Genomic DNA, 14,668 nt, shown 5'->3' on the forward strand with positions numbered 1-14,668 from the left:
GCAGTGATCATGAAGTTTTATTACACTTTTTTGCAGTAATGCAAAGTTTTACTAATACCCATGCCTATGTAGTGAAATGCAAGACGAAAGGTAAACAATACATGAGGTGAAGCTTGGGTCCCTACGAGCGATTTTAGGTCTCCACTCTTATGTCGGTTGTAAAGAATTACATTAACTGGTGTGTAACTAATGAATAAATTCATCTGTTATTTACTGTGCTCACAGTTGTTCAATGGCTGCTAGACAGCAAAGCAAACATCAATTTTTTAGCTATTGCTCTTATCTTCCGATGCTTTTAAGGTCCCACAGAAGAAGAGAATATATTTGATAGCATCACTGAAATGCAATACATCTTAATGTTCATCTGTTCTTCTACCGAGGAAATGTTAGAGGTTAAGTACTCCTCTTCACAGGGAAAGAAAAGCAGTGTGAAAATGATGGTGTTAAGAACTAAATAGAATTACCACCTACGAGTCCAGGTGCCCTGATGAATTAAGGTATTTTGTACAGCTCAACCTATTGCTGGCATGTAGCTTCGTGGTATGTGATCTTACATTTCTACTATAACCTTGTTTCCTAAAATCAGGAAATTCCCCTCCCTTTCTGGGGGAACACTGCAAACCAGGATGTTTATTTAGAACCCATAAAGTTAATGTCTGTCTAATCTCCTGAAACATCATAAGGATCAAAACAATATGGACACTAGAAGATTAAGACCTTTCTATTGCTTTTCATCTGATTACTTCCACTATATTTTGACAGCAATGCTAAGATGAGAATTATAGATAATATTTTGGGCCTAATAGTGTACCGCTTATAGACAAATGTCTACTTTATTCTTCCATTTAGCACTATGAGATGCCTACCTAACATGCACGCTATTTAAAATAGCTTGCAACACCATCCCACACGCGTTTGAAGCAGTTCAAGAAGAACGTCTCCTTCCTTCTTGTACATAGATGCCTGATACGCATTGAAAGTAGTAATGGACAAATGGTTATCTTCTGAACAGTCTGCACCAGGCTAGAAACATCACATTTGCAGACATTGATCCATTGACTCCAGCTCTCATGTTGCATTTGCTGTGGAAGCTCAAAATCTTCAGTGGAAATCACCATGAAATGATTGACCCTTGCTTTTCAGACCTTCAGCACTAAACTTACCTTGCTGTGGGTAAGGATGCAGGCACCATGTTTGTTCCTTGACTCTGTTACTCCTGCTGTCAATGTAGAGGGCTGTCTACAGAGCAGAGATTCTTACTGATACGTTACCACTTAGCTTTGGTTTTAAATGTTAAATTTTCAGTTAGTCTTCCTATGAAAAACAAAGAGAAACGGCCAAATCACAGTTCGTCTCCTAGTCCAGAATTTCAGTTTATTTCTGCAGATGCCAGTAGCTACTCTAGCTTCCACTCAGGGACTCCATCACTGAGATCTCTCTGCCATGAATAAACTGAAGACATGAGATTATTCAGAAACTGAGTGGAATTATTCAGGAATAACGTTATCTGAGAACACACCTTGGCTATCTTCACAGACACAAGTACTGGAAGACCTCCTCTTCCTTCAAGGGTAAAAAAAAAAAAAATAAATCAGAGGAATGCTTTTTCTTTTCCTGGCAAGCAATAATAGTAAGGCAGAAATAATTAAAAGAACACATGGAGAAATGAAAAAAGTTGCCAAACCTGGTTGTTCAAACAGCATGGACTATCCAAACCCTGAGAGGTCTGCACAAAGAGGCAATTTCACAAAAGCTGTCTACTAAAGACTTTAAAAGTAGGAGAGCTTGGCAGAAAATTGGGTGGTTGTTAATTAGCCAGGCTTCCAAGTGCCTCCCTTGGCCCTTCCCCCTAAATCCTACTCAGCTTGGAAAAGCCCTTTCACAGGAGAAGCTGTCAGGAAGAGTCTATAAGCAGATCTTTAGGCAACTCTGAGGGGCTACCTCAGGCTAAAAATAAATAAACGACCTGACATAACCTTTCAAACAGAGATGTTTGAAAGCTGTTGCTTGCCATATCGAATCCAAAGTACTGCTGCTCATATTTCTGCCTTCCCACAGACAGACAGCAAAGTAAAGCCAAGTCAAGAAATCCTGGTGAAACAGGAGAAGCTCTGGGTGCCAGGAACAGCTGTCTCCAAAATCTATCTTGAGCGTCCCTTATTCTTGTATATCCACCAGTCAGCTGCCCTTCTTCTGCCCTTAAATGTTGGCAGTTATATGGCTGGGGAGGGTGCAGCACCTATCTAAATACAGGATTTTTAATTTTTTTTCCAGACACCAAAATTTAAATCAACTCAAATATGAAGGAATTCAATTGTCTTTTTCTGTGAAGAATATGAAGACTAAACTTTTTAAAAACTTCCAACCCTTTTCACATATATTAACACTGATGCAAATGTATTCTCGTGGGTGCAAAGATGACTACAATATCTTTACATTAGCTGTGAAGAATATCAGAAGGGAACGGCATACAAAAAGTTCATTTATTTCCACTTAAAATCAGATTTTGGTTTATGTAATATAAGCCTCTTACAGGACTTTAAAGATTTTTCTAGTTCTGATCTTGGAGCAAAATGTTGGTATCTGTTTTTCTAAGAAACGAGACTTTGAAAATGTATTTAGTTGTGATGAGGTTACCACGCACTGCACCCATCCAGTGAATTTTGCTTCATGCACTGGAAATAAAAGGCACAGAATACGGAGCCCCTCCATGAAATAGCATTTCCACTGTATAGAGAAGAAGCTACCCTTGAAAGCGGATTAACTGAGATTTCGTTATCGTTTTATACACCAGAAATGGTTTGGTTCCAGGTCTGTTTAATCCAGATCTTAAAGGCTTAAATCCCGCTGTATTACAAGCGTATTACTTGCTCAGAGTTAATTATGGATTGCATTTGGGGCCATAATCCTTTCTGTACTGAAAGAAGCAATGCAGCCAATAGGACACCCCTGCAACATCACTTTCTGGCACCTGAATCCTGTACTTGGCATACCTGATTAAGATCAATTAAAATATTGAAATTAAGACCTTATTAGGGAAACAAAGTGCCTCACTAATAGAGATACCAGCATTCTACAGCGGGTACTCTTGAACATTTATTTTTTGAGTGGTGTCTCCAGCAAGCTAAATCCACTTTCAATACTATTGATTGCTACTCAAAGAGCAATGATTTTTCCACCACCCCCATTACTGGTCATCTGGCCTGATACGGAGCCATTCAGGGAACTAAGCTTCAGCAGAAAGCTTTGGCAGGAAAATGAATGATTTTTATCCTGTGCCAGAAGTTTCGTGTTTGAGCAGCTGAGTAAAACAAAGACCCGAAGAGACGATTGAGGTAGCTGTGCCCAAGGCACTGCAATTCAAGGCACCAATACAATTCACCTCAATGTCCAAGGAATGTGCTTTTCTACACACCCTGTCCTGAAAAGTTCTTGTCTTGGAGAGAAAGTTCTGTCCTCTTAATGGTACTGTAACATTCAATAAGAGGCCAGATGCTGCAGCCCTTGGGCGTTACCACCAGAGATGGCACTGCTCATGTCCTTTGTTCCTGCCACTACAGTGCAGCTGTTAGAAATTCCACAACGATCTTAGAAAATAGTTCCCGTGCCTATGGGAAAAGGGTGGGGAAGAGGGGCTGAGCTGAACCTGAAGCCTCTTTTCACAACCTGGATGGAAAAAAAAATCCCTGACTGTTTGTCTGATTGTTTAATACAGTGCTGTGATCACAATACATCAGTCCACAATATATCTGGCAAAACTGTAATACCCACAAACAGGCCCCAGATGACATACAGGGTTTTGCAGTATGGTATTTCATAGGAAAGCAGACTTCTTTTTTTTTTCCCCCTCCATAAAATCAGATTATGTATTATAAAGGCCTTGGAGGCATGATCCTTCCCGGACTGCAGGGGGAATCAGGAGAATTCTGAGAGCGTGAGAGAAACAGCGTGAACCTGGTGCGAATAAATGGCAGCCTACTCCACTTTTAAATACCACTCCCTCTTCTTCCTGGGCTGAGACATCATTTGCTTAGAGATAAAACTCTTCAGTCCAGAGTTAAAGTACCTGCCTTAGGGTCCAAGCACGAATATGACAACAAGCATGATCCTGGAAGAGTATATTAGTTTATCCAAAACTGGAAAGTGGCAGTATTTTCTGGAGGGGCAACAAGACTAGTAATTGGTAGAATTCCTTTTTGCTCCCCCAGATCAAAACCTAATTTGCTGCAGTGCATCAGAATTTAGACAGCTAGCAGGGAACATCTACTTACATCTACTTAATTGCTCTACAGCCCAAATCAAAGTCAGGAAATGGCAGCTCAAATACTGTGTGTGTCAAACCATTAAGGCGTCTGCCTACGTGCTTTTGTTGTTCTGCAGCCAGGACTAGATTATATACGTATCTTCAGATTTTGGCTCCTTAGAAAATATTCTGTCAGATGCATCTGGAAAACTTAAATTTGAACAATCTGAACAAATGAGTGTCTGGTCTACTGTTAAGAAATAGTTAAAGAGCTAACAGCAGACAGGGAACATTGTTAAGTGTGTACGCATACCTGGACTGAGCTTAGAATGAGAATCTAAGAATTCTTCAAGTTTTTCTCTTCTATGAGGAAATAAATGACAGAAGAGAAAATCAGTGACAGTTTGAAGTCTTTTTAGAAAGAAAAAACAATTTAGCAACACTGTTATCACAGACTGTAACACATTTACAAAGAGCATGAAATATAAGGTTTTTAATAATATTTGGGTAATTAATTACCCAGATTACCATCTCTTCAGTATTTCATGATTATCAAAGAACACTTTCAATTTCCATTCTTAAATAAGTTACTGTGTAAATAAAGTATGCTCAGAGTTCTTGTATGTGGACAGTACTTACATTTAATTACAGTTGACCTGGATATGCTTATTGGTGCAAAATACATTGAAATTGTTTACATGAAATCAGCTCAGCTAGCACTAACTCTGGAATCTAAATGCTCACAATAGCACTGACAGTAGCTCAGCTATTTATTTGAACATGCTACTTAAAACGTACTCTGAAATGCAGTAGAAAAGAAATTCAAAGAAACTCTAAAAAAAAAAAAGGGAAGCACAGAAGATCAAAATTCCATAGCAGGTTGGATCAATAAAATATTAAACTGCAGTTCTTAAATGTAAGTACTACACCAAGTAGTAGTCTGGTTGGTCTTAAATGGTGTTAAAGCCCTTTTTTCTAAAGGAGACAGTAATAAACATTTTGCCTATTCAATCCAATCAAGATTTAGGCATCGTGCTATAAAAGCAAACATATCGGACACTTCTTCTATAACTTTAGCAGTGGGCTTTCCTGCTCCATGCCCAGCTTTGGTGTCAACGTGGATGAGAAGTGGATTGGTTTGTTTACGGCTTCGGCCCACAACGTATTGCAGAGTAGCAATGAACTTCAGCGAATGTAGAGGGACCACACGATCATCGTGGTCTGCTGTGAGGAGCAGCGTGGAGGGATACTGGATGCCATCTTCTTCTGGTAGTTTGACATTGTGAAGCGGAGAATACCTGAAAAAAGCACACAAAATATTCAGGTATTTTTTCCTCAAGACCCAACAAGAAGGTCCTCTCCTACTGAAATTGTCACAGCGCTCATAATACTACAGCTCTCAGTTGCAAAGGTCAGAATTACACCCCTGGCAAATGATATGTCATAGATCTCTGGCTCGCAAATGTAAAGCAAGTACATTTCTTTAAATGCAATGAGGCATATGCATACACCGTACAGAAATATCAAAACATCACAAATGGGCAACAGGGAAACTTGAGCAAAAGCTGTAAAGTTCATTGCAGGATCCATCCTACTGGGAAACAAGAAAATCAAGACTTTTCCCCAGCACACGTGTAGTCCAGGTCTGTATGTGAATAGCTTTTTTCCATGCAAATTTGGAGACAGTTTCTGATAGTAAGCCACAAGTGCTGTAGGCTTATTAAATTTGCTTCCTCTAATATTTACACCACTTTTGAACATGCATTAGGGAATACTATGCAGGAAACTGAAAGGAAACTGTAGGTTTTCCTGCTTTCTATGGAAGACTGATTCCTATTTTTTGATCAAGGAATAATCCGACTTACAAAAACTTGTTTTCATTGCAGGAGAATTTACTTTTTTTTTTTTTTTAAACTACTGCAGCATAACATTAAAAATATATCTGCACATCTCAACACAAGATACTCTCAGATGTTAGAAATGAAATGTAATAGTAAGTCACAAAGTATTCCACCTAACCATTTCACACTTCATTTAGACAAATCTACAGCTAGAAATAGCGTTACATTTCTTAAATCAAGAGTAGGGTAGTAGTTTTCTTTTTTTCCCCTATTTCATCACAGGAAATACAAAGATAATTTTGCTTTACTTTTGAATCAATTTCACATGTGGATAAGTATTCGTACAGTAAACCCAAATTATTTTTAAGAACACATGACAACACTTGAACATCTAACCCAACAGATTCCTAGCTTTATTTTTTAAGTGGAAACGAAGAAATCAGAGAATTTCGAAATGATTTGTTTTGAAAAGAAAAAAAAAAAAAAAAAGCTAAATAATGGTCAGCACATAGCAGCCTATTTGCCTTAAATACTTTGACAGTTGAATGCGAAACAAAGCAGCTGAAGTTTTCCCATCAAGAAATAAGTATTTAATGTATTGTCATGGAAGATGTTTTTAAAATTATGCATTTAAATTTTGTGAGTTAAGTATAATGAATACAAGTAGGTACAGAATGATCTGCTTTCTACGTATGTGTTCCTCCTAATCACAGAATGAATTTAAAAACTTTGCTTCCACTTTACCTCTTCAGAGTATCTGAATTCACACATATTCAGGTGAATTTTATTCTTCAAAATAATGAAGAGTATCTGGATCATTTTAAATCTTGTTTTGAAAGCTACTAATAAGATGAATTATGAGACTTGTTAATTGCTTTGTGCACTATATTTACAAAAAAAGTGTTTGCCACTGAAGCCTTAAATGGAACAGCAGGAGGCCTTGAAACAAACTAATTACAATGGGCCCAACAGACTCTAGCATTTGGATATGCCTTTTTTTTTTTTTTTCTAAACTAAAAAATGTATCTAAACACTATTGCATTTCAGACAAGCCAAATTGTTTAGTATGTCTGAGGCACTCTCCAGTAATGTCAATCTTCATTACTAAAGGTATACAAATACAATAACAGGAGATGAGGTGCCAGAAAAATATTTTAAAATGATGGCACTCTCGGTCATTATTTGCCATATAAATACGTAAACCATTTCTGTTCGCACACAGTGTCTCTTTGATTTTTTTTTCTTCTAAATAATCTTTCCAGACCTTCTCAGCAAGAGGCTGAGAACTGAATTAATATCCTGTTGTGGTCTACTGCCATTCAATTCCTACAAATAAACCCTATCCACACAGTATAATATAATTCATAATGGTGATAGTCTATCCCCCATCATAAAAATACAATTTATGTAGTGGTTCACTTGAGTAAATTCTGTTGTTACAGCCTACAGTAGTCATTATTCAGAAAGAGTATCTTATAAATCATTAAAGCTGATAGTAGAATATGGTCTTTGAAACTATGGCCAGTTGAATCAACAGGGTTTTGAAGACAGTTGTTCAAGCAAAGCTGACTTGTAAGGCAATTCTGAACTCCCTAAAACCAGTGTGGGAAAGGAGGAAATAATTCTGTGCAAGGATGAAATAATTCTTCAAATAGCTATTGATCACAACAACCTGAAACTGTTGATCAGAGTCTGCATTTTCAAAAGCACAGAAATATTTAAAAGACACTTACTTGCACAGCCATTCAAACTGCTCTTTGCAGTCAGAGCAACCATAGTCAGTAGTCCAAGCGTGGCCAATGGTGTACTTGTGGAACTTGAGCATATCCATCACTCCCACTTGGGCAATAACACAACCAAAGAGGTCGGGGCGCTGATTAGCACAGGCAGCTTTGACAGGAAAACAACTCTGTTAGTATTCTTATCTTAAAGAATTAGACTGAGCAGTGAAAGGTCCACTGCCAACAAGTTCACATCAGAACAACTTCTGCAGAGCTGTCTTTTATAAATGTGCAGTTTCTTTTCAAAAGAAAATATAAAACATAGAACTGTTAAGTCAAAACAAGAAAAGAAATATAGGTTCCCATACAGTATCTGAAGCCAAAGAACTTGAATACAATATAAAATCAATTACATAGAGAAGCCTGCCAGTGTCTATGCAATCAAATAGTCTTTTAAGCAAAACAGAAAGCAAATATACAAATGGGTAAATACCTCCCAAAGATGGCATTTTCAAAAGCTACTTCTCTCCTCCAAACATACTGTTCTTAGAAAATTGCCTTCCAAAGACAACACGTACTTTTTAAATAAGTGAGCTTTCAGATTACTGAAATTGAAGTTTAGTAAACCATTCACTTTCTAAACTTCTAATAATAGTGTCAATAAAGAAAAGGACATTAAAGAGAAAAAACTCCATTTACTGATTAAAGTTTTCCTCTGTAATTACTATGTAAATCCATGTGAAAAGAGTTCTAATAAAAGCAAACTATTAAAAAGCAGAGGAACAACCTCATTTTAATAAAGCAAATTAGTTTTTTTTTTTTAAATTATTTCCATCTTCCTGCTACTGGAATGGTAATTTCTTTAAGAATAATGCTTGCCTCATATTATAAAAATAACCAGAGTACTTTTCCATCTAGCTTAGCATTCAATTTACAAGAGTGGCAACTGGCAGATGCTGTAGGAAAAGCTGTAAGAAATACAGCAAATACTGAGAGATTTCCTTGTACATTACCAGCTTTTGCAATTAGTTGGTTAGGTTTACCCTCAGTTAAGAGATTATCTGCAAGCATCAAAACAAATATTCTCCATAAATACAACTTTTTCCTTTCTGAATGTTTATTTATCTAGTGTTGTGATAACCTGTAGCAATGAGTTCTTCAATCCAACTTCTGCTGCTTGATTTAAATCTGTTGCCTGAGGATTTTACATATTCCCCTACTTATTTGTAGCATAAGAAATAATATCACTGAGATTTTCACCAAACTACAATGGATCTCAGAATACCTTTCCTAATTCAGAGCTAATCACCGTGCATCCACATCTAGGCACAGTCATTCCCAAATTCTTTATCTTCTCATTTTTGTCCATTGTGAAAATGGATCGATTCCCATTCTTTGCTTTCTGCTAAGCAGGCTATTGCCTGCTTATATCATGACCTTCCTTCCAGCTCAACAAGAACTTTCTTGCATAGCCTTGTGCAAGGGACCTTGTCAAAAGCTTTTGAAAATCCAGTAACTAGAACACTGTTATAAGCACCACGTGCTCCCTGACTCCTTCAAGTAGCTTTAAGATTTGCAAGCTGCAACTTCAGCCTCAAAAATTCTTCCCTAGGCATGTCAACTATTATTTATTGCTTTTAATTAGCTTGCCTGTTACAGAAGTCAGATTTACCGATCTGCAGTTTGTAGACTGCCACTTTAAAAACTGGCATTACACTCATCCCCTTCTGTTCCTCAGATATTCCGACTTAGTAGTCTGCAATTTCACACTGGAGTTCACTTTAGATCTTGTGTGCACACCATCTGGTCCTGGCAAGACGCTGCTTTTCAGTTGATTGATTTATTCCAAAACCTCTTCTGCTGATGCTTCAGCTTGAGTCAGCTCCTCAGAGTATTCCCCACAAAGACAGACTCTGGTGCAGGGAACTCCCCGTGCTCCCCAGGAGGGAACATCAACATAAATGGAGCATTTAGTTGTGCTGCTCTGCCATTATCTTTCTTTAGTGCTCCTTTTATAGATCATGACCCCGCAGATTCTCTGGCCAGCCTCTTGCTTTGATCTGCACAGAAAGTTTTTATTGCCAATCTTTTTGTTGTTAGCAATTTGCTATCAATCTCCTGTGCTCCATCAGTCCCTGTCAGTTCACCTCTATCCAATTTTCTTCATTTCCATGTGATTTCTGCTTTATGGAATATGTTATTCTACTTCTGGTCATCTCTGACATAACCACATGACTCTTCCTGGGTCCTTTCTGAGCCTTTTCCATAAGGCACATATGGTGTCTTAAATAATTGCTGCCTAAGAGGTCTTCATCCTTTTATCTCAATCTACTGATCAAATCCCTCCTTTTAATGTTATTTCCTTTCTTGAACAGAAATGCTGTTATAATAGGGAAAAAAAAAAGCTGAAACACCTATCATAAGAATGAATTTTAGTACCCTTCATTGCAGAGTCTCTTGAAGCACCATGTGTTGCTTGGGACTGGATCAAAACTCCTGCTCCTAGCTCTCTGAATTGTTACTTCAGTAAGAAAACACTTCCGGAGACTCATCGGTTCCCACTGCACCCCTTTAATTAGCCATAATTACATGCATTGATGAACTGTTACCTCGAACCAGAATTTATTCATGAGTTTTACCCTGCTACACATTGAGCTTTAAAATTTGGTACTAAAATAAGATTTCAGAACCTCAGAACTGTTTGTCCAAGCAAACACGAGAGGTCGAACACTGCATTTGCATGAAGGAGGTTTGCAGCTCACAGCTGTGCTGTTCTGCTAAGCTTTGGGATGCCACTCTGCAGGACAAGGAAGTTTTGTTTTGCAGCTGAATGAGGCTGCACTCCTCAGAGGCATCTCTTGTTAGTTAAGCCTAAAAAGGAAACAGTATTTTGGAAGAATGACAGTACTCTTCCTTGTCATTTTTTTCCTCAATAAATGAAAATTAAGAAAATCTAGCACTGTGTTCTTGCACCTAAAATATCTGTTATGTTCTCTAGTGTTGCAGGAACAGCTACTGCAAAATTTAGGTTTGCTTTGATGAAAAAACACTTCCGAGTATTTTCTAAATTCATCTAATTTTACCCAGTCAAGAAAAATCCCCATCTAGCTCTGTAATAGCAAGAAAACTCAGCTAGATTGTAATCTGCCTGCAATTGCAACTGAAGGTTTCTAACGCTAGACTTTTCACAGCAGAGAGGTTTAGAGTCACAGCACCTGTCTCACACTGGCATGCTGTGCACTCTGCAGATGTCACTTGCTTCCCCTAACCAAAACAAGGAGCCCAGCTGACTTGTTCAGGCAAAAACACAGATTTTTTGATGACTAAAGCTGGGTAGGATGAATCCCATCCTGAGTGAAACTAAAGTCCAAGTAAGCTTCCGAAAATAAATGTTTTAAACAACGTGTTGCATAGCATAACTGAATTTTCATATATTTGTGCTCGCAAATATCTGTTAGAGAGGATACTAGTTTACTCAAAAACAAACAAAAAATCAACAGAGCCAGTATTGAGCAGCAGCAGATAAATAGGAAGGAGTATAAAAAGCAGAGCATGCAAAGGGTGGTCCTAATAAATCTGCTCATTTCCTACAAACCAGATGTTTATGAACTTGAAATATGCTTTTTTTCCTTCTTATGAGTAGCTTATCTTTGTCATACTGTCACATGTATTTCATGTTGTTTAAAGAAATCCAAACAAACCTCAACATTATTCCTTTGCACTTCCTTCTCCTTTCAAGACTGAATAAAAACATTTCTTTTTCTTCTGCCACTTTTAGACACCGGGATATATTCAGAAATAAATTCTGTAGCTCTTCAAATACTAGTTAGACTATGAGATTTTTGTGAAAGCTTTTCTGAGAAGGCTATTAATTTTCTTGAATTTAAGAACACGGTAGTAAATTATATGTGAACAAGATGCCTTTCTAACAATGGTATTACGTTTACATAGTTTGTCAAAAGATCTTGTCTTTTTCAAGTAACCGTACTTGTATTTTGCATTTCATTTTGCATGGTTTTATTTGTGGTCCTGTTTTAAATCTACACAATTAAAGTGCAGTCAACGTTTTTCTGTACAGAGACCATAAATGCAGAACTGTCATGTTTTCATTTTCCCTCTAAGAATTGGAATGCATGACCACAGAAGACTGAATGAGAAATTGATGAAGGACTGCAGAACATGGGATTCTGGTTTATGCAACGTACAAAGTTTCCTGATCCTACGTAACAGATTTTCTGTTTGTTCTGTTATTGATTCATACTAATTAGCCTTAAGAAATAAATTAAAATAACTAAGCTTTTTTTTAAAGCATTCTTACTCTCTGATTTTACCATAGGGTTAGCTCTAGCACAGAAGTAATCATAAGCTTGGCTTTTAACAGTCAGCATTTGTTAGAGACTGCAGAATCCTAATGTTCTTTGGGAATGTCAAATGAAGTGGAACTGAAGTGGAATTTAATGCTTGGTATATGTCATTGCGCTGACATTCTGGCAATCCTTGAAGAAGAGGATCTGATACGTTTTAGTCTGATTACTTTGATAAAGCCCAGGAAAGTATCAAACCCAGGAAATATACAAGCAGTCCTTACCAACTAATAGGCCCCCGTTTGAGCCTCCATTAATAGTCAACTTCTTTGGAGATGTGTAGCCTTCTTTGATGAGGTATTTGGCAGCACACTGAAAGTCATCAAAGCAATTTTGTTTGTTGGCCAAGATACCACCTAGCACACAAATAAAACAAATCAGTTGAATCCAATTCCATAAAATCCATTTAATACCATCTATTCAGAAAACATGTGTGCAAAAATACCTGGGAACAGTTCCAGTTTCATGAACATTTTAATAATTGATACAGGTCAGAAAGACAGCAAAAACGAAAGATTCTTTCAACACAGAGTATAAAATGGTTCTGTCGATAACTCTAATGCTTTCAGAAACTCTGAATAATACATACCTATACTGTAGAGTGAGTGCCAGGTAACGTTTCAAACCAGAAAAATTAAAGCTAAAAGCTTTGTGTTGCAAAATATAAACAAAATGACCACATACAATCCACCTGAGGTTTGATTTAATGGGACTTTAACAGCATTAAACACAGTGGCAGTTTCTTAAAGGAATAAAACTTCCAATTTGCTCCTATATAATATAAGGACTTCTAATTTCCTGGGCATAGAATATGTGGCTGGCAATTTACCTTTTTTTTCTATTATGCTTTCAAATCAGATGATATATGGCTGTGGTCAAATAAGGACTTCACTCTAAAGTAAGTGGAACGAGCTATCATCTGGAGGTGTCTCTATCTCCATAGTCCATCCAATGATCCCACACACTCGGCTTACCCTGGATGCTTCATTTCTCTGTTGCAAAAAGTCAGGTAAGAAAACTCTAGCCTTTAGTCATAGAGATCTCCTTGTAGGATTGGAACCAGCAATTTATTTTCTTAAAACAAACATCATTCTCACATTAACATGACTGTTGAAGAGAGACATGTTGGGACAATGAAAAATTCTTCAAAAGTGTGGCAACGCGAGAGAAATAAATCTTACTACTCTGCTTGAAGTTCTGATTTGGTGTAAGGTCAGAAGCCTGTCTATACAGTTAAACAGTCTTCTGTAATTGCTTTTAGAGTTAACAAAGAACAGATGCATATCTAATTTCGCAACTGCAATAAAAGACTTGGGTCAAAATTAAGCAGGAAATAGGTGGACTAAAAAAAGCATTATCATATTAAGATAAATTTTATGAAAACCTATTACAAATCAATTGGCAAATTAAAATTAATGAAGGATACTTCACCTTTAGCAATAATATCCTGCATCTGCAAGCTTATATAGCTTCTATTTATAAAACCATTACATCTTTAACTCAATTGTGAGGAAATGACCCAGACAAAAAGTTACCACAGATGAAACGAAAAGTGACAGATGTAATGATCTGGGAATACCATTTTGTTTGATACAAAGTTATTATGGATTACTCCCAGTGCAAACTGTTGCATCATAAATATCACTGTTTTGGTCCATTTGCCTGACAACATCTCCAGCAACTTATCCATCAAATTCTTGGGATATTAATAAGGCATCATCGCTGAATAATGACTGCGTATGTTATGCAGCTGAGTGGGACTTCCTTCAGCTTCTTCCTCTAGTGAAGGGATGCAGAAAATTGTCAACAATCAGACAAGTTGACAAGGGCAATCAAAGGATTTAAACAAAGACTGTACTGCAAAAATATGGAGTAATACATCAAAGATACTAAGAAAAAGGGAAAGAGATTGACAGAGTTCTGTAGTGAGTGACCTGGCTTCCCTGCAGCACTGAAGGCAGCTTAAAAAATGCCTGTCTACAAGAAGCTGGACCTCCTAAGAGTACAGAGTGTGTGATATGCCACTGCACTTGTGGAGCTGACTGAAGTTTGTATGAAAACAATCTCATTCTCTAAATAAAAAATGAAACCTGGCCTATTCATAAATTGTGCAAAACCAATCTGGTGATGTCTGTTTTCTAACATGCAAAGCTGGAATAGATGCATTTTGAACTCCAAAGTTCACACCTTCTGTAGGGTTCTGCAAATGGCTAGCTTCTTTCTGTGATACCAAGAAAGACAAAGTAGTCAGCTGGTGCTGCTTTGGGGATCTAGAACATGTCATGTGCATCTACACATAATATAAGAGGTAGGTGAAAGTGAGGCAGATCTCTTGCAACACAGACAGACATTTTTGGAAGATAGTTTAAGACAAATAGCTGGATTTCCAAATGCTATAAGTTTAGAAAATTAATCTTACTTTAAAAAAAAACAAGATTTTTTTCAGAAAATATTGTTTTTGTACAAAAGTATTTTAATGTAGGTTGCAAAAATTCACTG

At 37.2% G+C, this 14,668-nt stretch overlaps 1 protein-coding gene across 1 annotated transcript in view; it reads right to left on the reverse strand.

Annotated features, from left to right (window-relative positions):
* Positions 1-4,721: 4,721 nt before the first annotated feature.
* Positions 4,722-14,668, reverse strand: part of PREP (prolyl endopeptidase) — a 99,473-nt gene continuing 89,526 nt past the window's right edge. Inside the window, exons 13-15 of the mRNA XM_084284109.1 lie at positions 12,394-12,525; positions 7,818-7,974; positions 4,722-5,541 (exon numbers count right to left, since the gene is read on the reverse strand). Of these exons, the coding sequence (XP_084140235.1) occupies positions 5,247-5,541; positions 7,818-7,974; positions 12,394-12,525 (584 nt within the window). The 3' untranslated portion in view covers positions 4,722-5,246. The remainder of the gene's footprint in view (positions 5,542-7,817; positions 7,975-12,393; positions 12,526-14,668) is intronic.

Source organism: Netta rufina, assembly GCF_964035555.1.
Source record: "Netta rufina genome assembly, chromosome: 3".
Classification (NCBI taxonomy): Eukaryota; Metazoa; Chordata; class Aves; order Anseriformes; family Anatidae; genus Netta; species Netta rufina.